The sequence below is a fragment of the Ochotona curzoniae genome, unplaced genomic scaffold (assembly GCF_017591425.1).
Source record: "Ochotona curzoniae isolate NIBS_2020 unplaced genomic scaffold, NIBS_Ocur_1.0 contig_1328, whole genome shotgun sequence".
NCBI lineage: Eukaryota > Metazoa > Chordata > Mammalia > Lagomorpha > Ochotonidae > Ochotona > Ochotona curzoniae.
The window spans coordinates 525,094-549,114 of NW_024465041.1; the positions used below are offsets into that span (position 1 = coordinate 525,094).

The following is a 24,021-nucleotide window of genomic DNA, read 5'->3' on the forward strand; positions in this document are numbered from 1 at the left end:
TGGAATTTAAGCACAATGGAAAACTAGTATTTTACCTTGAGGGGACACTGCTGTCCAGTTCTGCCCTTTAACTGCTCTGTGGGAAGGGGTTGCAGCAAGGGTGCCACTCTCTCAAGAGAAACAGGAAGCATGGACCTAACACACACACACACACACACACACACACACACACACACTCAAACACAAGTCTCTTGACAGTGATGTGAACTCATCAGCTCTGAAGGTCACCATTTCATCTTTCGACAACTCAATTGATAATTTTGTTCTTCAAGAACTTAAGTCTCAATGCCCACAGCCAGGTCAGTGGGCTAGGTGTCCATTGGCCGAAGCTGAAAGAGCACCCCACATGTTTCCGAAGATCCGGCTTGCTCTCCCAACCAAGAAGTCTGTCTCTTCTGCATTATGAAGGCTCTTCGGTTCCCTACAGATTTTGTTTTGGGGGAGTTCCCTATGAATTTCAATTTTCTGAGAGAATTTCCAGGCTGGTGTCAAGTTTTCTGATTTCTCTTGCTAAGTCCTCCAACTTGATCTCTGCATTTTGACTTCTCCATCGTGCTCACTGCTGTCTTATCCTGATCTGCACATCTCTCAGACCCAGTGTTTTCAAAGCCATCCCACAATATCCGCTTGGTTTCTCCATCAGTAGCTCAATCTAGATTGTTCAATCTAGCTTTTGCACTTGGTCAACACACACAATTGGAAAATATTCTTAGACAAATTATTGGCTCTTGGGGCCAGTGTTGTGGCAGAGAAGACAAAGCCACTCTCTGTGACACCAGTTCTAGATCCTCCAAGGTCCACCGTTATCAAGAACCAGCCTGATGCAAACTTCAAAGTGCAGGTAGTAGACCCCTCGGGAGATTGAGTGTGCCACCCAACACCCTGCTGCCAGCCTTACCTCTCCTTGAAGTCATCCGCACCTGCCTGGATGGTCTCTGTCTGCAACATGAGCCGGGCATTTTCCAAGACTGCCTCACCCACCTGGAATGACAAGGCCACTCGCCATCATGGCAAAAACTGGCAACAGAGACTCTAGGAATTTTAAAATGCCTTTCATGTGGCAAATATAGGGAATCAAAATGCTCATCTCCGAAAAGGCATGTGGGGAGAAAGCAATAAAAACAAGGTGTAAATAGAAGTATCTTTGGAAAGTTTCGCCTTAGGTTTTGGACACAAAGTGATTTGTTCACAGTATCTGTCACAGTGAAGAGCTTGTTATTCTCCGTGGGAATGTCCTGGTTCTTTACAGAAAGTTTCACTGACTTTACTTAGTAGTTCTGAACACTTCCTGGTCATGGATGCCTTGAAAAGCTGGTGCAATCTCCACGTGTGTACCACCAGATCATTCTGCAGTGGTGGAAATTGTTATCTTGCATAAACTGTACGTCCAAGCCAGGGGGGGTCACACAAGATCCTGAGCACTCAGAATGTGGTAAGGGGACCTGAGGAACTGAAAAGTCAACTTGACTGAACTGTGATTAATTTACAAATAAATAACCACATGTGGCTGGTGGCTGCTATGTTGGAAATATGAATAACACGCCTAAAGTTCGGTTTCCTGGAACCTTGAAGACTGGACCTTCAATTTAGCTGCCCAATTGCCTTTGGTCTTTCTATTGGTGGAAATTAGTCAAGGACTGCCTCAACTACCCCGCTCCAGGACTTTCCAGAACTACTACCTTCGCCATAAAATTCCATAAGCTTTCCCAATTTAAACTTGTACTTCTACAGTGTTTTACTTTTCTTTTTTTTTTTAAACTTTACTTATTATTCTTATCATTTTATGCTACAATTCTATAGATCATGAGATTACCCTTATCCCCTCCTCAATTCGCTCCTCCCTCACTGAGTTCCCCTATATTGTTACTATAGTATAGTTCTTTGTAAACAGACATGTGTCCATCATTGCAGCCATGGACAACGGCAGCATCCTATTGTCAAGATATAGTAAACAGTTTCAATGGCAGTCTATCTTTGATCTGGAAGTAGAGATGTATACTCCATTGTATCCTCACATATGGATATGATGGTCTCCATTACACAGTTACTATACATCCCCTTAAATGAAAAGCCACAACACAAAGTCAACAACAGGAAGAAAAGTAGAAATTTACAATGCCATGAAGTTAAATAACATGCTGCTAGATATGATAATCTCCATTACACAGTTACTATACATCCATGTAAATGAAAAGCCACAAACATAATCAACAACAGGAAGAAAAAAAAAAAACAAATTAACAACACCAAGAAGTTAAATAGCATGCTACTGAATGACTAATGTGTCGCTGAAGAAATAAAAAAGAAAGTCAAGAACGTTCTTGAAGAAAATGGTGCTACTGTATGATCTATGAGTCATTAAAGAATTTAATCAGAAGAAACTGCTTTGAAGAGATGAAACTAAAAAACAAAATCAAAATTCATGAGATATAGTTTCCACTAATCTTTGTTGGTGAAATATGTCTTTTGTAGACAACAAATAGATGGGTTTTGTTTTTTAACCCGGTCTACTAATCTGTGACGTCTGATAGATGAGATTAAGCTATTTACATTCAGAGTTCATATGAATAGGTGGTAATTCGGTCCTGTCATTTTAGCAATGGGTTGTTGATTGTTTGATTTGGTCTTCTGTTGTCATTTTACTGGGATGTCCTTCTCATTTGCCTTTGCTTTTGGTGGGCGCTATTCCTTTTCTCTGTCAAGAGAACAAACATCTTTCAATATCATTTGTAGGGCAGGTTTGGAAGAAGCATATTCTTTTAATTTTCTTTACTGTGGAAGAATTTTATTTCATTTCCAAAGTCAAAGGAAAGTTTTGTTCTGTGCATTATCCTGGGCCGACCATTTTTTACTTTTAGAATCTGGAATATGTTGCTCCGTTCTCTTCTGGCCTGTAAGGTTTCCTGTGAGAGGTCTCCTGTGAGTTTAATTGTCATTCCTTTATATGTCAATTGATGTTTTTCATGTGCACATTTAAGGATATTTTTCTTATGTTCCATTGAAGAGAGCTTGATGATCATGCGTTGTGGTGAAGATCACTTTTGGTCAACACTATTGGGAGTTCTGTGCCCCTCCTGGATGTTGTTTCCCAATCCTTTATCTAGATTAGGGAAATTTTCCCTTATTATTTCATTGAATACATTTGTAAATCCAGTTTCTCTTTCTGCACCTTCTGAGACTGCTGTAATGTTTATATTTGGCCTTTTAATAGTGTCTTCCAATTCTTGAATGCTTTTTTTTTTGGGGGGGGGCGGCCAGATCCAGCTCTGCTTCCAGCTTTTGTTTGTTTCCCCAAGTGACCGCAATGGCCGGTGCTGTTTCAATCCAAAGCCAGGATCCAGAAACTTTTTCCAGGTCTCCCACGTGGGTGCAGGATCCCAAGGCTTTGGGCCATCCTCAACTGCTTTTCCAGGCCACAAGCAGGGAGCTGGATGGGAAATGGAGCTGCCAGTATTAGAACCAGCACCATATGGGATCCCAATACATTCAAAGTGAGGACTTAAGCCGCTAGACCACTGCACTGGGCCCTCCACTGTACTTTTAATTTGATCCACTATAGTCTTCATTTTTGATATATCAGCTTTCATTTGATTCATTTCCAGTGTGACATATTTTTGAATTCTTTGAATGCCTGCTTTACATGCTTCTCGTTGTTGATAAGTTTTGTAACAAGTGTTTTGAATTCTGTATCCCCCATGTTCTCGATGTCTTCCTCGGTGAACTCTACGCTTGGCAAAGGGTTTTGGTTCTTCTGCTGGTGGAGTTCAGATCGCAGTAGGCTGAATTCCACTGGAGTATCAGTCACTACAACACCACACTGCTGTGTCTGCTGCTTTCATGTGTCAGTCTCCAGGTACCCCTCTGCTATTGTTCTGTCCTCTTCTATTTCCTGGAATATGCCCTCTCTTCTTCACACTGGCTAATATTTCTCTGTCTGTTTAAACGTGTCCTTACCTATTCTCAGTGTTTTACTTTCCTAAGCAAGACATCATAGAGAGAAATAGACTGGCAAGCTTTTTCTATGTCTTCTAGTACTTTCTGCTGTCACTGTTTTGACTGCTTCTTTCAAGTCATTTGTTTGTACCTCACATGTCATGATTGCCACAACAGGAAGTTTTCCACATCTGATTGTTGATATGTTTAGTAAAACCAACACAGAATAGATGATGCAAATAATCATTGGTAGCATTGATGTCAACATAATATCGTAAGCTTCACTTATGATCATCCACTTTTTTTTTTATTATTATGGAACATGTCTTTTCTAAAGTAAGACTCCTGCTGTGTGTGGAAGTCTGCACTTTTCTTTTCGTTGTTGTTCAGGAATATCCCCGTCTGCAATTTTTACCCTGAGTGACCTCAATAATCAGTTTGAATGTTCTAAATGCAGTATCGTCACTCTGCAGGCCAGCAATGCCACCCCTGAGACCATCAGATGCTACTTCAGTTTCTTTGTGCTCATCAATACTGGTTTTCCAATTATTTTTATGTTAAATATAGCAGGTGCTTTAGCATCACACCAATCCCTGCTTAGACAATGGATCAACCTCTTATCTCCTGGTGCCCTTTTTACCATCATTTCTAAGATGTTTGTTCTTGCCAACTGCCATGCTGGTGCTCAGAGAGCCAAAAGAATTTATATAGCCTAAAGACTTACTTTTATTTATTTGAAATGGAGAGTGACAGAGACATAGAGATTTATTATGCACTAGTTCACTCCCCAAATGGCCACAGTGTTCAGAGCTGGGCCACTGATATAGCCAGAAGCCAGGATCCCCATCTTGGCCTCCCACATAGGTTTTTACAAGCTATCCACAACTATTTTCAAGGGAGCTAAGGATTGAAGGTGCAGAATGAGAGTATTCTCTACTTTAAATTTGGGGTCTCCATCCCTGCAAAGAAGAGGGGCAGCCTGGCCCAGATGGAGAAGTTAGTGATGCTAAGACCGTGAGGCAGGAAGAAGGTTGACATGATATTGAGCCCCAGACAGCAACACACCCAGAGCCTTGTGAGGGTTCCAGGAGGTGGGAGTAATGAAAGATGTGTGGGGAAAAAAATGTAGATTTCCATTTGAGACATGTCAAGGTTTGACATGCCTCAAGTTATAAGATCCCACCAAGTGAAAACACCAGGCTGGGAGCGGGTAGGCAAGTGGGTTGTGAGAGAGCATCCAAGCTGGGGCTGTGAGTGTGGCGATCATAACACTACAGTGGGACTAGAGCAGAGTGAGTGACCAGAACACTTGGGATAAAAAGCAAAGCCCCGAGAGTTAGTTCCAAGAAACCTTATTAGTTGAAGACCAGCTAAGAGGAAAAGGGGGGAGAAAAATGGAACAGAGTGGACTAGGGAAGTCGGAGCAATAAGAGGAGAAAGGAGGTCCTGGAAGCCGAGCGAGGAAAGCCCATCTTCTGTGCTCAGTGCAGTAGGCAGGCCAAATGAAGCAAAGGAGTGTCTGCTGGACTTCCCCCCCATGTGAGGCTCGGCCTCCTCGGGAAAAGCAGTGTAAGTGGGCTGCTGGGAATGTCATCCTTCCTGCTAGAAGACGATGATGCAGCGCATCCCTCCTCAGCTTGCCACTGCTCTGTGTTTTTTTTCCCTGGAACTCTCTCTCGCCTAACCTCCCCAAGCCTGCAGCCCCAGCCTCTAGCGTGCCAACATCTTTAACTCAGAACTTTCATTAATTATCTTCTGAGGCCCAAAAAATAAAGTTTCTGTTAATACTGTCTATCTTTGCCTTCTTTAAAGCATAGTAACAGTAAAATCCTTCACCGGTGACCACGTTTTTAATTTATCTGAACAATGACACAGCACAGGGGAATAGTATCCTTGTCATCATGGCGCACATGACTGAGATTTTTTCAAAGAAAACTAGATATTCATCAAGCTACTAGGAGGAAGTCCTCATTTCAGCAGCCTGTGCATTCAGACAGAGTGGAACAGGAACAATGTCAGATTGCACAAACTCCTCTGAGCACTCAACGAGTAACGGTCTTGTCTAAAGACAACGGTGACGGTGGTGAAGCTGTCATTCATGGGTGGCTGCCCTTAGTAGGTAATCAGCTGAGCAAACTGTATCTTAGTGTCACTCTAAGTAACTGACCCAAGCTTGTCAGTGGAGGAGTACAGACCAAGAATATAAAAGCAGGACCCGTGCACACAAAATGTTTACACTGAATGCAGCGAGGTTGCAGGGGAAGGGCAAGGCTTGGAATCAGGGAGAGTACTCAGAAGCCTTTATTCTCTCCCTGTGCTTTCCTCACCACTACTCCATGATCATTCAATGTCTACTCTATTCCCTGAACGCACCTTCAACCCGCCCTCTTTGCTCTACCTCCCCTGATATGAAATTTGCCACTCTGAACAAACACTCCATGTGGTACTGGCGGGATCATAGGCTGGCTCTAGTGTCAGTTATCTATTGAAATTCCACACCATTTTCTTGTCTTAAAATTATTTTGAAGATGCATGTCCTTATTTGTAAGACAGAGTTAAAGAGAGAGGCAGAGACAGAGCAGGCCCTGAATTACCTAATCAGCACATGCCATCTTCCAGAACTTGACTAGAGCTGCTACTTCTGGACAGCAGTACCTGAGCAATTCCGACTCCATCCTTACCTTTGCTGGACAAACTCTTGTACATCTTTCAAAGCCTGGTTCAGGCTGCCCTGGCCACTGTGACATGGGAAGCTCTGCACAGCCGTGATCGCATTTAACATTGCACCTCACTTGTTACATGAACTAGGTCTGCATCAGTTATTTCCATTAACCAAGCCAGCAAACTGAGGCCCAGAGAGTACAGTGAATTTGCCTACTTTATTAAGAGGCCCAGCCAGAATTCACTCACATGCACCTTGACTTCAGCTCCCATGACCTCAGTGTGTATAAAAAAGTCATCACGGTCAGTGTCAACAGCATATAATCACATAGACTAGGATACAGACCAAGAGAATACTCCTGTTCTCCCATTACAATGATGGAAATCTCGTGGCTCATTTCCAAAAATTTCCACTGCCATCAATTTCTGCCCCCAACTCATAAATTAGCAATGTACCATTCAGAATATCTGTAACCATCAGCCGTCCATGTTCAAGTGTCCTGTTCTTGTATTCCAATCTAAACATGATCAAAAGTGTTCACTGAGAGCCTGATAAGGAAAGGTGGCCCGTGTCGTGTCCTCCTGGACCTGCACCTGCTCCCGATGGGCTCAGCTTTGCTCCCCTGAGACTACTTCAGCTTCAACAACCCCCTTTCTCAGCCACAGACGTAGCTCAGGGCTCACTCACATCCAACTCCTCTCCCCTTAGAGGCTTTCTCGGACACTCTAAATCACAACGCTCTGTTTCTCGTATCAGTTACAGATCATTTCTCCTATTCTTTCTTTTGTATTAGCAGATGTTTCATTTTCTAGGGCCAAAAAGGAAGACATAAAATACAGTTCTACTGACGCCTGTGTGAGATGATCCCTTCAGGTAGGAATTACAAGGGAGCTACCCTGGCCATCAGCTCAGTGGGCAGCCAGACTGCAGCCTTGCCTCAGAGCCAAGCCCACTTTGGGCTGCAAGTCAAGGTCAGATCGCCATTGCTTTTCAGTGGCTCATTTCTCTGGAAGGCCGAAAGAATCCATGCACAGTTGCATGTCTTGTCACTGTGTTTAACTGTGTTTCAGACCTGAAACAGAGCAGTTTCTGCTCTTCAAACATGTGGAGTCTTTCCCAAAATAATACAGGAAAAGACATTTGTGAAATGAATGAATCAAAATGATACTGCATTACTCAAAAGTTATCTGGGAGAGACTCCCCACCAAATCAAAGCTACGTTTGTAACCACACCTCCTCGCTCCTTCCTTTTTGCTAGAGGATTGTATTTTAAAAAGTTTATAAAAATTTCAAAAGATAAATGTATTTCAGTGCAAGACAAAAATCAACCCCCTCCCCATGCATCACTTTTTCTTAGCATGTATTGCTCAGATTTTGTAAAGGGCTCCTAACACAGCACCCACCACACACCTGTGGTGTGCAGGCTCCAGCAGCCATTCAGCAGGACGGGGCCAATGAGCTGTCAGTGCTGGAATATGAGAATCCTGGTTCCTTAATATTTGAATCCCATAGCACCTCCTGCAGAGTTGACCGACATTCAATGCCTCATGAGCAGAGAGATGAGGTACCTGACTCCCTTGTCAGCACACAGTGGCTCCCAAGACAAATCTTACATTACTGGGGCACTTGAAGAACAAGGAGCAGGGACAGCTCCGGCCACCACCACTGAATCTCACGTGCATACACCTTTACCCTTTACCCTTTACCCTTTACCCTTTACCTTTACCCTTTCAAAGCCTTTCCCCATTCATGTTATTTTTTCTTTAAGCTTCAACCAGATTGGGGCCATGATAGCAGGATGCAATTAACTTCACCCTTTTCAAATGCGAACCGTGAATGTCAGAGAGACCTAAGACAAGTCTTTGGTGAATTCAGACTGAAACTCAGGATGCTGACTCCAAACTGAACTCCAAGACTAGACAATATGGAACCGAAGAATAAAAGGAAAAAGTTTTGTTTTGTTTTTTCTTTTATCTATTACAAACAGAATCAGAAGAAACTATAAGCATACTTGTTAGGTTGCAAGGACGAGTGAAATGCTGATTGACTTAAAAACTTATGGAAATTGGAAACTATAGAGAAGATTCCAGGACTAAGCAAATAACTCCGGAGTTACATGAATTGTTTGTCCTCCCACATTCAAGGTGGTGCCTACGGTTTGTGACTGAAGCTGTGCAAAACAATTCATGGAATATCCAGCAGGTGGCACCACGACCCCAGAAAACTCAGCGTTAGCAACCCTGGTTCCCCATCCCGAAGGGGCCCTGATACCTCTGCTTGCCTGGAGGCCACTCTGGTAATGCTGCCGCAGAGAGCAATGGTCCCCACATGCCAGGAACTCCTCCGGAAGTGCCATTGTGTGGATACTAATTCCTTCCCAGTGGCCTGGAAGATGATGGCAGAAGAGCTATGCATCCCGTGGGGGTTATTTTAACTATTACCAACCACAACATAAACTGCCGTTACAGCTTACCGAGTGCTTGCCAAGGCCAGATGATGATCAGTGCTATGTGTGAAGCAATTGACATGCATCAAATGACATTTTGGAGTGTATGACATCTCGACTTTGCAAATCAGAGCCTCAAGGTCAAAAGAAGCTAAGAGATTTGTCGTGGTCACAGGTCAATGGCAAAGCCATAGTTTGAACTCAGTTTTGTTGGACTCTGTACCATCTGCCACTGCTAAATGCTGTCTCGGGTTCTTTCCCTCCTACCTGCCTTTGCCCCTCGGCCTCACAGTGTAGTGAGGTAGTGAGGCAGGCCCGAATTATAGCTAAGTGCGACCGGCAGATCCCACATCCTGCCAGCGACGTTAGGCTTGAAGTTCAGAAAGGAAAGCCATGTAACAAGAGACTAAAAGAGTACATGCCAAAAATCAAAACTACCATCATGGCTGAAACCACACACAACAAAAAGATACGGTGAGATCCTAGGCCCTGTGCGTACGCGTGTTAGGAAATGAGGCCTTTGCAACATGGTCAAGTTGAGGTGTGGCTGGATCTCAGCCAGACGTGACCAGACAGGAAAAAGTGAGGCAGAATGAAGTGAAGGAAAGCAGCGATAATCAAGGATCAGCAGCCATCACCGAGAGATGGGACAGTGCCAGCAGTGAATTCTGCTGAGAGCTCTCAGAGAGAGCAAATCAGGGTCACCTGAGGCAAGAGGCCCTGAACACGTTAGCTCTGTGCCCGAAGTCCCCCCACCCTAAATCTCTCAGGGAGAATTCACCGCTGGCCGTAGGATTCTTCCCCACCACTGCCATTCACTGCCTTCACCAAATGCCAAACCCACAGGATGCACCTCCAAAGCAGTGAGCTAAATAAACTTTGGTTCTGCAGTGTTACACTGTCTCGGGTCTTTTATTACGGTAGTGGAAAATCAACTAATCCTCACACACTACTAAGACCACCCATTGTCAGATTGCCAGAGTTCCTGGTAGTATCAAAGTGAAAACAAGCCCTCTGTGTCCTATGCTTTCCCCCAAGACCCCCAGCACAAACCCAAACCTCCATCAAGTGCTTCGTTACTCACCGAGACACCCCAGTGTCTGCATGGTTTCTTCATGGTCAAAGCAGCTAATAAACTTTTGCTTGCCTGTGTGTCCCAGTGGCCCATCCCTAGCAGGAACATGCTTCACCCCAGCCCAAGGACCGCTGGGAGCTGGTGCATCAGGGACTCTCATTACTGGCCAAGGCCTCTTATTCCCTACAGTGAATGCTTAGCCCCACAGATGGCCCATGAAAGCCAAGTGGAGGTGCAGGTTAGCAGCCCTGCGAGATACAGGAGTGTAGCCTGGCCACCCTCGGCAATGTGTCGCTGTAAGTGCTGGCCTCTCCCTTCCCAGTGAGGCTGCACCCTTGCCTAGTGGCACAGCTGTGGTATCCGACCTCATGTACCCAGGGTGCAGCAATGAGACCCAGTGGGAGCTACACTGGTATAAGGATTCACCACCCTTTGCAATCTGGACCTCCTTGGAGGCAAGTCTGCCTGGAGGTCTACTCAGTTAAGCCAGGTCATGGCCTTTTCTCTCAGTGACCTAGGGCAGGATTGGCTGCAGTTTGACACATGGGAACAGAAAACTTCTAGTAATTTTGGGGGGTAGAAAGAACACTGGACTTGTCCTGACTAAACATGGGGACCCAATGAGAAATATCACCTAAGTTCACCTCAGTTTTTTTCACCTCTAAAATGGCATGACAGACTAAGCCCATATACTGAAGCTCTAACACCCAGTAACTCAGAATTTGAGATTAGTTGGAGATGGGTTTTTTTCAGCAGTGCTGAAGTTATAATGAGGCAGTGAGGGTTGCTTGATCCAATATAACGAGTGTCCTTGTACGAAGAGGCCACGTGGACACAGAGCAGCAGAGATGGCCGTGGGAAAGACAAGGTGGAGTGATGACAAGCCGAGAAGAGAGGCCTCGGAAGACAGCTCTGCTGGCGCCTCGGACATTGCCTAGAAGTGCGGCCAAGGACCTAAGCAATTCAAGCAAGCCCTCCATCTTGTACACAATCTGGCACAGCAGCCACCAAAAGGGAAGGCTTTCAAGCTTCAATTCTTTCTTCATATGATTTACCCTAAGGCTTACTCAGATGGCTGGCTACTCACTGGCCCTTGAGATGAATAAATAAACATCCCAATGTTTTGTGGTGGTGGTTGCCTCAGCCATTCATGACATCCTGTTGTTAACAGTTGAAATAACTTCCGCCTCTTCTGAATAATACATCTGTGATGTCAGCTCTGCCAATTCATTTATAGCGGGATAAACAAGTCTTTATGTGCCTTTCCCCAGCCAGACGACAATGCACGAGGTTTTATTTGCTTAGATCCGAGTCCTCAACTTCCGTTGGATCAGCATGAACCTTCTAGGGGAATGCTGGGGACCTCGTAGAACATTCTGCTGGGCTCAGCCATTCTTTCCGCAAGACCCAGTACACAGCAACTGCATTTGTCTTCGGTACGTGGACCCACCGCATGATTGTTTATCCTGTGTCTGGAGTGTGTAGTCCAGCAGCACACCTGTCCCATTGCTCTTCTCCGCAAATGTTGGTTCTGTTAGATTTTTGTTTCTCAGCAGGATGCTGGCAGAATCTTCTTCTGTCACAGCAGGAACTGTGATTCCTCTCTTTGCTCTTAGGTCCTGAGGGTTTCCCTGCCTTGGGGCTGGCAGGATCCACCATCCCTGCCCCCAGTTACTAACCAGCTGCTGGCAGAAGTTTCACTGATTACCCCATGTTGTGGTGAAGGAGAACAGATCCTGGAGCAGGCCTGCTGCAGCTCACCACCGTCAACAACCCAACCCTTTCACCAGATGCGCCAGTGCACCAGCCCCTCTGGGCACTTCCAGACCATCTGGCTTCCACTCTGTATCAGAACACAGAGAAGGGCTCGCCTGCTCAACAGTGTGTCTCAGTGCCAGTCCCACATCAGTGCACAGGCAGCCTGCTTGTTCCTTTGCCAGCTGTGGAGGGCACCGCTATGATTGACGTCCTCCGTGGTGGTGCTCAGCCTTCACTTCTGGCCTAGGCTTTTAGAGAATTCTCATTCCTAATCTCTGAGGCCCAATTTGAAACCCTGAGCCTGGTTGGCTCTTTTAGTAAGCCCTCTCTGCCCAAATACTGGCTGAATACCTGGTATGGGCCATGTTCTATCACTGTGTACCGGGCTGTCAGAACAGGGCAGGTGAGGGGATGCCGATGGCCTTGCGTGACCATTATGTTCTGCCTGAAGGGCTGTCTACTGGAGAGCTTTGTGATCCCTGCGTTTGGTTTGCACTTGGGAAACAGGTAGGTACTGATGGACAACTCCTGGAATACACACATGTAAACACAGCGTGTATAATGTGTGTCTTCCTTTTCTCATTTTACATTTCCATATATTTCCACTCTCTCTCAGATTACTTGGACAAATCCCAGATATAAGTAATTTCAGCAAGTATTCCTAAGTTATAGATTTGCTTTTGAAACAATAACTTTGTAATCATGATCTTATCTAAAAAGTAATCATTTTTCCATGTTGTCAAATACCCAGCTAATACTCATCTCTCCTTAATTGCCTAATGTATTTTTAATCATTTGGACGGGGACCAACAGTTCAGTTCAATGGGTTAACAAGTCCGTTTAGCCTTTTGGTAATTTATATACTTCTCTCTCAATATTTCTAGTTTCCCTTATAATTTCTATTTGTTCATTTTTTTCTTATAATTTTGTAGAGTCTGGAGTTTGTTGGTCTTCTTCTTGTAGTGCCAGTTAAGATGCTCATCTGACATTTTTCATCATTGTAAATTCGCAGTTTGAGGCTTTGTTGATTAGAGTTTGCTTTGGCAACCGACTGCCTCGGTGGTGATGCGTACTCCACCAAGAGGGTGATACTGCTGTTCATGTTTGAGAAGTTAGTAGCTCTTTGACGATTGTTATTATCAAATAACATCAAATAGCAAGTAGAACCGTGATTTTATAATGATTGGCAAGTTGTGCTATTTCAACTCTATTTTGCTAACTTAATATTGTTAGACATATAAACCTAATCGGTCATTAAATTATCCTTCTGTTGATAGCTAGGATGCTTCTACAAACAGATGCTTTCACCGATTATTTTTTTCTCACCTAATGTTCGTGTCCTATTGAATCTGTAGGAAAGTTTGAGAAATGTTTGATTCGCCCATATTATTTGCTAATTTTGAAAATAATAAGTTACTGCTCCAGGAGATTCCCACACCAGCTGGCTGCTTTGTTTTGTTTTGTTTTGTTTTGTTTTTTTAATTAGGTTGAACCCATGGATTTAGACATCCTTGAAATGTTGGAATTCTTGCTACAGTTAATACTCTCCCTGATGCTGAGCCATCTTTTTTTTTTTTTATTAAACTGCATGCTCATTTATTTAGGAAGATTTTTATGAGAACTCCAGGCCCATGGAATAACAAATAATGAGATAAGTATCTATCAAAGATGGCAACAACCCTTATTCACAGAATGAAAGTTTGTATAAGTTAAACTCTGTATATTTATGTTGCCTTTTAGCCATATTTGTCTATTTGATTCCTTTTACTTATTTTAAACAATTCACATGTCTAACTAATTATATCAAGCCATATTTTCTGTGAACCATCTTTGAGCAGTAGATTCACATTGGCTCCTGTCTCTGGACATGGTTCCAGCAGTCCTTAATAACCTTCATTCTTTCAGGAGTGACACAGACTCAACTTGCCCATTTCCAGTTCCTGGACCTGGATTCAGGCACCTGTTTATTTCGTGAAAGATGATTGTTATCAAAAATAGCAAAACATAATAAATGCTGGAGAAAATGCGGAGATGGGGAAACTCATTTATGCTGTTGGTGAGAATACAAATTAATACAGCCATTATGGGAAGCAGTGTCATGATTTCTCAAGAACTGGAGATATCACCGTATGACTCAGCAATCTGACTACGAGGAATATATGTAAAGGAAGTTAAGAAATTGTGCCAAAAAGGCTTCTGCGCACTCAAATTTGTTTCAGCACTATTCTCAGTAGCTATCATGGACCAAAATGTCCATCAGCAAATAGGGAAAGATGGCTGTAAAATCTAGAGCCTAGAATGCCTATTGCAATAGACCGGTCGTTGCTTCTAGATTGCTTGCCCTGGAAATGTCTATGTATTTGATTTTACGATCACATACATCATGAGTTTATGGTGATCATTCCAATGTAAATTTAGGACTAAGGAATTTCCATTGAACTTCCTCACCCTTTCAGCTGTTAATTCCTTTTATTCAAATACTACAAATCTCAGTTTCAGTGACACCGTACGATTATCTTCTTTATTGCAGCGTGCACACGTGGGTGCACACTCAGCGGTGTGAAGAACAATGCCGATGCTACCATCCTCAGTACGACTACTGACCATTTACAACTGACCTTGGCAGTGCTCTTCTGCATCCCCCCTGCAGGTACGCGCTCCATTTACAGTGGTTTAAAAGTCACTTGAAAAAAACTTCTCTGTGTCATTACGTCATCAACTTGAAAGAAGTTGGATTCAGGTCCCTTCATTTTGTAAGGTTTTGTTGTTGTTGTTGAAGATTTAGCTTGTGGGTTTGGCATTGGGGTCCCATGGGCTGAACTGTTGCCTGCAGCGCCAGCATCTGGCTGAGCATGGGTTTAAATCCAGGGTTCTCACAAAGAACAAGTACTCCTCACCAAGGTATGAAAGATTTCTCTGCATACCCCCCCTAAAACTGTTTTGCACCTCAATTGTTAAAATGTCGTTGAAATAGTCGCAGGAGGTTGTTAAGAACTTGCATGTAATTTTAGCATAGTGTTTACTCAACACTGTCGATTAATTCCATAACGATATATATTGTTGCTGCTGGGGCTTTTAATTGATGGGGATTTTGCTCTCTTGGCCCTGCCTTCAGACCAGAGAAGGTCTCTCCAAGAAGTAGATGAACTTATCTGGATAATAAGATGCTGGACTCTATGCTTGGTATATGCTTACAATGAGGGTGTCTCAGCTGAACTTGAACTGTGGTCTCACAACGGGGTGGAGGAGTCCACCATGGGGGGAGGGTGGGGGGAATCCCAGTACCTATGGAACTGTGTCTCATAATACAATATAATCAATAATTTCAAAAAAATAAATTAAAAATAATAAATCCAGGGTTCTCAGTTTCTGCTATAGCTCCCTGCTACTGTGATTAGGAAAACAGCAGCACATGCTCCAACCACTAGAGCCCTTTTCCCGGCTCTGCCATCACCCAGCCCTGGCCATTGTGGATGTTTGGAGAGTGAAGCAGCAGATGAAAAATCCCCCTCTCTAACTTTCAAATAAACAAAATATTTTTTAAGTTTTTTTTTTTTTTTTTTTTGATTTAAGATTTAGCAGTGGCCATGGTCAGAGTCCCAAGTATTGGGTCCGACCTGGCTCAGGGACCTCCAGCAGCCGCCACACTGCTAAGGGCTAGCTTTTTCTTTCTTTCTTTCTTTTAAAGATTTATTTTTATTATTTTTTTATTGGAAAGGCGGATATACAGAGAGGAGAGACAGAGAGGAAGATCCTCCATCCGATGATTCACTCCCCAAGTGAGCGCAACGGCCGATGCTATGTTGATCCGAAGTCAGGAGCCTCTTCTATGATGCTATGCTGATCCAAAGCCAGGGTCTCCTATGTGAGTGCAGGGTCCCAAAGCCTTGGGCTGTCCTTGACTGCTTTGCTGGGCCACAGGCAGGGAGCTGGAAGGGAAGTGGGGCTGCCGGGATAGAACCGATGCCCATATGGGATCCTGGTCGTGCAAGGCGAGGGAGGACCTTAACCACTGCGCCACTGCGTCGGGCCCTCTTTCTTTCTTTCAAAACAATTTATTTGAAAGTCAGAGTTACTGTAAGAAAGGAAAAGACAGGCCTGGTGTGGTAGCCTAGTGGCTAAATCCTTGCCTTGCACGCGCTGGGATCTCATATGGGTGCTGTTTGTGTCCCAGTTGATCATGGGAGACCTGGAAGAGGCTCCTGGCTCCTGGCTTCAAATCAGCTCAGCTCTGGCCATTGCAGCCACTTGGGGAGTGAACCAGCAGATGGAATGTCTTTCTCTCTGTCTTTCCTTTTCTCTGTAAATCTGACTTTCCAATAAAAAAAATATATATCTTAAAAAAAAAAAAAAAAAGAAAGGAAAAGACAGTAAGAGATGTTCAGCCTGCTAATTTACTCCCTGGATAGCCACAGTGCCTAAGGCTGGACCAAGCCAAAGCCAGCAACCTTGAGACAGGAGTCTCATCCGAGTCCCTGTGGGTGTCAGGGACCCAAGTACTTGGACCATCTTTCCACTCACTTTCAGGCCATTGGCAGGGAACCAGAGCGTGCAAGAAACCACCTGGGATGCAGCATCCCAGGCAGCGGCTTAATTTGTTGTACCACAACACACACCCCTAGCTTTGCTTTTCAGTTCCGCAAAAATAATTTCATGGTTTCAATATTGTCTCTATCAAACATAATCAGGTAAAGGAGCAATACCTTTTTCCTTTCCCTCCTTCTATAAGTGATCATTTAGATAGATAGATGATTTATTTTGCTTTTCAGCAGATATATGGCTGTGTACTCTCTCTGAAATAAGGCAACCTCCATGCAAAACACAAAGCAAATAGATGCATAAGTGAATGAGTATAAACAAATATTCTCGAGAGGAACCGTATATTGGAGACTAATACATCGTGAATATACTTCGCAGTATGCAGCCCGACTCCCAAGGAAAAGCAGGACTCTCCATACAACAAATTAAATACACCTTGACGACAGGATACTAGATTTCCTTCCTTTGCCTGTAACTAGCATGTCATCACACCGTGAAATAGCAGCAGGATGCTGAATTCGTAACTGTTACGAAGGGACTCTACTACTGTTATGGGGGAATAATGTTGCGAGGTGGGGGAGAAGACAGAGAAAGGACAGGGAAAAGGAGGAGATCCCTATGCCTACAGAACTGGATTATGGAAAAATAATAATTTAAAAACTTAAAAAAATATATGTGTGTGTATGTTTCTATTCGTCTTCCTTCCTTAGATTCGTGCAGGATGATGAGATGGTATCTTTTTACTCAGCAGTGTACCCCAGGAGTCTTGATGCCACAGCTCTGCCAGGGCCCACCCTCTCTGGGGATGATCACAGAGGCAGGACTGCTAGGTCAAATTTTACGTGCATAAATGCCTGCATAGTTTTTCTAGAGATTGCCAAATTCCCTACAGGAGTTGTGACATTTTCTATTCCTGTCTGCGATTCCCCCAGAGCTTTCCCAACAAGACAGATGTTTCTCCAATCAATAGCCAAAAAAAAAAAAAAAAAAAGGCATATCGGGAAGGTTTGGAGAATTTCCTCCCTAACAAAGCATGTTTTGTACTAGTAAGAGCTATTTTCATATGTTTCATGTGAACTATTTCTATTTCTAGCAAACATAAAAAAAATCAAAGAGAGATTGTGGATTTTTTACATCGAATTTTAAATACTGCTTATGGGGCAAGAATATGTATTTGAAGTTGCAGATATTTTTCCAGCTTTTTTTTTTTTTTTACCTTTTTATCTTTTTACTTTTGTGTTTGTTATTTTACTTTATTTCTTTATTTTTTTTTACTTTTTGTATATGTTATTTTAAATTTTTGATATTCAAATTTGTTGATAGTCTCCCTTGTTGCTTTTGGATTTTTGAATTATAAGGAAATTTCTTTCACTCAAGGACACAAATAATTCACCCACGTTTTCTACTTTTTTGTTTCCTTCCTTATCTTTAAATTTAAGGTGCATTTATAATTTTATCATAGGGTACAGCAAGGGTTATGGCCAATTCTATTAGTGATCACCTAGGTCTGTGCATCGCATTTTTCCATCTTTTTCTCTGTTGGTTTCAAATGCTGCCTTTACCAACACTGAATCTCCATCTGCAACAGAGCGGCTCTAGGATTCTCCACCCAGTTGCACTGGTCACCTTGTATTTGTTGTGCCAATACTAAGCTGTTTAATGATAGAAACTTACGCTTTAATGTTCAGCAATGCTACCCCACCCCACCCACAACATTCCAACTTCCTCTCCTTAGTTTATCTTTTACAGCTGTTCTTGTCTCTCTGTCCTGATACATGAAATGTACAATAATATAACCAGCTCATCTGGCTCTAGAAATACTACAGTATTGCAAATTAGCATTCTATTAAATTTACAGATTACCTTAGGATATTTTTTATTTTTAATGTGACAGGCAGAGAAACACAGAGACACAGACATGAGCTCCCATCCTCTGGTTCACTCCCCTGAAGACTGCCATGCCAGGATTGAACAAGGCCAGAGCTAGCGTCTGAGAACTCAAACCGGGGTTCCCACAGTGGTGGCAGGGACCCAGCTGCTTAGATCTTTCCTGCTACATCCCAGGGTGCGGAGTAGCAGGGAGCTAGACTCAGAAGCTGGAGCCAATACTTGACCCTAGGCATTAAACTTGGGATGCAGGCATCCCGACCAACATCTCAATCACTACATTAAATGGCTGCCTTGAAACAGCATCTTAATGTTACTGAGTCTTTATTTTTGAGCGCCTGGTTTTTCTACACTTTTTCTCACTGCAGATGTTTCTTTTTGTTTAAAAGGCCAATTTTACAGAGAGAGGCAAGGATTCAGAGAGAGAAGGTCTCCCACCTACTGGCTCATTCCCCAAATAGCTGCAAGAGCCAGAGCTGAACTGATCTGAAGCTAGGAGCCAGGAGCTTCTTCCATGTCTTCCCCATGGGTCTAGAGTCACAAGGACTTGGGCAAGCCTCCACTGCTCTCCTAGGTCAAAAGCAAAGAGCTGGATTGGAAGTGGAGAAGTTGGAAAATGAACTGGTGCCCGTATGGGATGCAGCTACTTTTAGGCAGAGGATTAGTGTAAAATGCCACTGTGCCAGCTGAGATGTCCTCTTCTATTTCATCATTTTTTGTGTATATACCCTTTCATATGTGAATAGCAATAGTTTTTTTTTTAACCTGTTTTTACTTTTTATTGACTTATTTTCTTTTTATTTGAGAGGCAGAGAGTGAAAGAGAGCTCCTCTTTGCATTGGTTAACTCCCTAAGTGGCTAAAAGCTAGGGCTGGGCCTGAAGGCAAGCTATTCTGTGGGGTGGCAGGGATTCAAGGACTTGAGCCATCATCTGCTGCTTGAAGCAGAGGAGTTCACACTCCAGTAAGGAATACAGGCATTACAAAAACCACATCCTATGTCTGCCCTTCCTATACTAACATGGAATCACAAGACACAGTCAGTTAAGGAAAGCCTTTCATCTTGTCCTTTTAAAGACAGACCAACATAAAACAGGAGAATAAAGCTCCTCTCCCAGAACACAGTCAAAGGGATCAAACCATTACAGGGAGTAGAATTTCTTTCTTTTTTTTTTTTATATCTATTGTATTATGTGACACAGTTCAATATAGGCACTGGTATTCCCCCATCCCTCTCCCAACCCTCCCCCCATGGTGGATTCCTCCCCCCCGTTGTGCAACCACAAAGCAATAGTTTTTATATTTACTTATATCCTGGTACTAAATAACCTTATTGCTTGTTTTATTTTTACATGGATAGTAATGGGATTTTGGGGTAAAAAAAAAACAAATTTTTCTTGTTTCTTTTGCAATTCTTGCACTTTCGGCATCTGCTGTAGAATGGTGTAGACCAACGCCTCTCATCTTTGTTACACATGAACAGAGATGGCACATGGCTTTTCCAACTCCTGTTCACTAGGGGAAGATTCCAGTGTGTTAGAGATATGTTATCCTGTCAAGTAGAGACCCAAACATCCTCATTATTCAGGTAAGAAACCAAAGTGTAGAGAGATAATGAAGGACTGAACTCAAGGCCGAGTAGTGAGCAAGTGGTGGGGCCTGAGTTAGCCCTTCAGGGCCTTCCAGCTTCGAGACCCATCTTCACACAACACTTCTGTTTTTTTCTTACATGTACTCTCTCTCTCTCTGCTTTCCTCAGCAGTTTAGGTGATTTGACCAGATTGGAGAGTGCCAGGGAGAGAGACATGAGCAGGCAGAGGCCAAAGTGACAGGCGTCAGTCACTGCTCACTCTCTCAGCTGCCCTCCTCTCCAGACATGAGAGGTCCTGAGAAATGGGTGAGCAACCTTCTTAGGATGTACCAAGACAAGGCTGGGGGATGTGGATCTTCTGCCCAAGATGGGAGCAGGTGCTGGGTTCTCCGTGGACTCTGTAGCCAGAGCCTGGGAGTGTGTCTGTCTACTTTCACAATTTAGTAGAAGGGCCTGGGCTGTTCTAACTCAGCTGAGCAGTGGCCAGAGAGGTCTAGAATCACCAAGGCACTTAGTAAATGTGAACCTTATCTAGCAGCAGTTACATAGTTTGCTGGTCCCAGTGAAAGATGAAACTAAAGGCCCCCTTTGCTTTGATAATAGGAAGAGAAGTACATTAAAGTCACTCAAGAGGGGAAGCATGGTGGCGTATGGGCTACTCCTCTGGCTGCTGTACTGATGTAAGTCACCAGTTTGAATCCCAACTGCTCCACTTCTGATCCAGCTTTTGGCTGATGGCCTGGTTAGGTCGTGGGGATGGTCCAAGGCCTTAGGCCCCCTCACCCAAATAGGAGACTGAGAGCAAGCCCCCGGCTTCCAGCTATGGCCATTGTGGCCATCTGGGAAGTCATCCAGTGAATGGAAGTTGCAACTGCCTCTCCCTTCTCTCTAACTCTGAATTTCAAGTCAAACAAATCTTTTTTGGAAGTGACTAAATTGCAAAGCATTTTCTTTTCTCTCACAATCTCTCTTGGCCTCTCGTCATAATTTTTATTTACAATTTAACCTTAAACTTCCTCAAACATAAGGGAAATCATGGACACTCTAATGGGTAAGTACAAATTTTTATAGGCATGCGATGGTCTTGTTCCATGACTCATGCTGTGTGTGCAGCCGCTGGGTGCTCCCTCTTCCGAATGCTGGCTTGGCCTCATGTCCCCGTGGCAGCACCCTGCCTCTCCCCACAGTTGTTGTGGCTTAGAACAAGGCAAGGACAGTTAGCAGAGGCCTGGGAATCCTGGAGGGCAGAGGAGTGGTACGGCCTAGAACCTGTCAGTGGGAGGGAGAGAGATGGGAGCACGTTGGAGCATAGCCCTTCATCACACAGGGCCGTGGGGGTCGGAAGGGGTGGTCCATCCTCCAGCTTGTTAGGGCCTAACTGTGAAAACCACAGTATCTTCTCAAACATGCAACACAATATTGGGTTTTGTTTTCTCTTTCTGATGGAATAGGGCTTCAAAATGACCAGCAAGCTGAACTATGTAATGCAAAAAAGAACAATTCCATTTATGGGTCTGTCTAGCAAAAGTTCAGGTTAGAGATCTTTATACCTAGGACACCGCTGTGGTCATTTGGAGAGGAAATGGCTCCATTTGGGACACTGACCAGGAGTGGCCAGGGTGGGGGAGAATGTCTTGGCAGTCAGCCCTTATGGTGTTTCACGGTGCTCAATTTGACAGTCTGCATTTGGGGAGCCGGAAGAGAAGAGAAGAGAAGCCAGCCAGAGACATCAGCTGAGATGGGGAACACGGATGGCTTCTCCTCTCCTCCTGATCTTCAAATACTGGGTTTGGATTTTTTTCTGAGATAAATCATCACCGCCCACCTAGACTCTTCATCCTCTAGAGTTCAGCACACAAGAGAGGGACTTAAGCCTCATCTGTGTGTGGCTGGGTGATACTGAGCCAATGCCCACAGGGGCTCCCCATCTGCCCTCCAGCCTCTCTCTCCAGGCCAGGATGCCTCTCCTTGGGTGCCATCAGGGTTTGACAGCACAGACATGGGATACACAACTGGTGCCGCCATCCATCCACTTGCTTCTATCTGGGCTGTTAGGCAGAGTGTCTGGGTCTGAAGACCTGTCAGCTCAGAGAGGAAGCTGTTTCTCCAGGATGCCCCACCACAGTTCTGATTCCCAGTATTCAATCCACATGTCAACCACTAGACTATCAGAGATGTACCAAGGTATCAGCATCAACTGGGCCATTGTCTGTACTTGGGTCCCACATGAAAGTGCCAGAAGACAAGCATCAGATTTCTCACTTTAAAAATTGGACTCAAGCCATGGTCCACACTCAACAGACTTGCTCTGGCTCTCACAAGCCCAGGCTCTCTAGCCCAGGCTGGAGGCCAAATGTGCTGGATGAGTTCAGGGCTTGGACGAGCACGCCGGAGAGCAAGAAACCAGGACGCAGGTGGACAAGGAGGGAGGATAAACCCCCCTGCACAGTCAGAACCACAAGCCACAAGGGACTATTTACACTAATGGAGATTAAATAAAATAAGCAACTCAGTTCCTCAGCCTCATTAACCACAGGTCAAGGAATCGATAGCCATCTGTGGCTAGTGGCTGCCAGACTGGACAGTGCTGACAAGACATTTCCACCACTATAGAAAGCCCTATTTGAATGTAAACATCTGATGGTGTTGCACCCATACTGAGTTATAAATATGATACCATATTAATATTAGTGACATCTTTTCTCTTTCTTTCTTCCTGAGGGCAACAGAACTTCTGGATTACCTGAGTGACGCTTATTTCTACTGGGTACTGGGCACAGGAATGCCCCTCCACTTATACGCATCCATTCATAGAATCCCTTTCTTACCAGTAAAGGTTTCAGAGATAACTCAGGGTAATGGTACAACTACGCTGCTAGGAAAATTTTGTTTCAAAATTCCAGCTTCAATCCCCATTATCTTTCCAAACTATTGACATTTTCTCATATGAAATAATGAAGTCAGGAAGCAATCCAGTGCACTGCCTTGCTTAGAACATCGTGTGAGACACTGCATACCTGTACAGGGACCAACTGGGCCTGTCTCCCAGTAAACCCTGGTATATTGTAGCCATCGTAGGCATTGTTTGCACCAGCATTCCTTAGCATGGCAATGTAGGGTTTGTGGCCTCTTCCTGTTCATGACCCTCCCCTTGCCCGAGCTTCCCTTGCAGGTCCTTGGTCAAGTCCTGGGCACAGCCTGGCACTCACCTGCTGGCAGCTGCTGGCCCAGGAAGCCTGGAGTGCACCCCAACCTCCGGAACGCTTGGCCCTGCTCTCCAGGTGTGTCCGCAGCTGTGTTTCTAGCTCTTGGCTGACTTGCTCGAGGGCATGCACCTTGGCCATATATTCCACCAGACAGCCTCCCAGGTCCTCCACAGCAGTGTGGCTTCTCTCCAGATCTGAAGCAGGCACTGCAGCCAGACCTGAGCTCCTCAGGCCCTGCAGGAAGACACTGCTAATGCCCAGGGCCCGCCGGGTCACACGAGCACCCAGGCCACCTATGCCTGCATTGGGTGCTGTCCCCACATAGACTCCTGGTGCCCGGATGAGACCACCCACGGCATTGGTCCTAGAGGCCGGGGGGCTCTCCAGGGAAGATGCAGGCCGTGTCCCCCTGAAGGACGCCCTGCGCCTCTGGAAGGGCATGGTGGAGCTGGTGCTGGTGGAAAGACCACTGTCACTCACAGCTTGCTTGTCACCCTTCTGCCTCTGAGGTGTCCAGCAGCTTTACAGCATCCAGTGCCTCTTGGTGTCTAGTCCCAACTTTCCTGTGGGCTGGTCATGGGCCCCTCTGGAAGCTGCCCTATCCCTGGAATGGCTTTGTGCTCTGTCTTCCATGAGTTTCCATCATTCACTGAATTGAAAGAGAAACAGTCCCCGCCCAGAGCTATGTGCAGGGATTGACTCATGCATTCTTTGATGCAGGATCATGTGCCTGACCTCCTAGGTTTTTCTGCTGGTGATGGTGGAGGCTGGATCAGCAGGCACTGTGGGGATGGGTACCCTGGCCTTACGTATTATCTAAGACAGGGAAAAGTGGGCATTTGAGCACATCCTTTCACAAATTAGTAAACCACATATCCCCCCAAGTGATCGCTTGCCTCTGACTTCAGAACACAAACTAGGACTC

At 44.6% G+C, this 24,021-nt stretch overlaps 1 protein-coding gene across 1 annotated transcript in view; it reads right to left on the reverse strand.

The window, feature by feature from the left end:
• BFSP2 (beaded filament structural protein 2) overlaps positions 1-23,579 on the reverse strand; it is a 65,036-nt gene extending 41,457 nt beyond the window's left edge. Inside the window, exons 1-2 of the mRNA XM_040966129.1 lie at positions 23,100-23,579; positions 899-981 (exon numbers count right to left, since the gene is read on the reverse strand). Of these exons, the coding sequence (XP_040822063.1) occupies positions 899-981; positions 23,100-23,537 (521 nt within the window). The 5' untranslated portion in view covers positions 23,538-23,579. The remainder of the gene's footprint in view (positions 1-898; positions 982-23,099) is intronic.
• Positions 23,580-24,021: the final 442 nt, after the last annotated feature.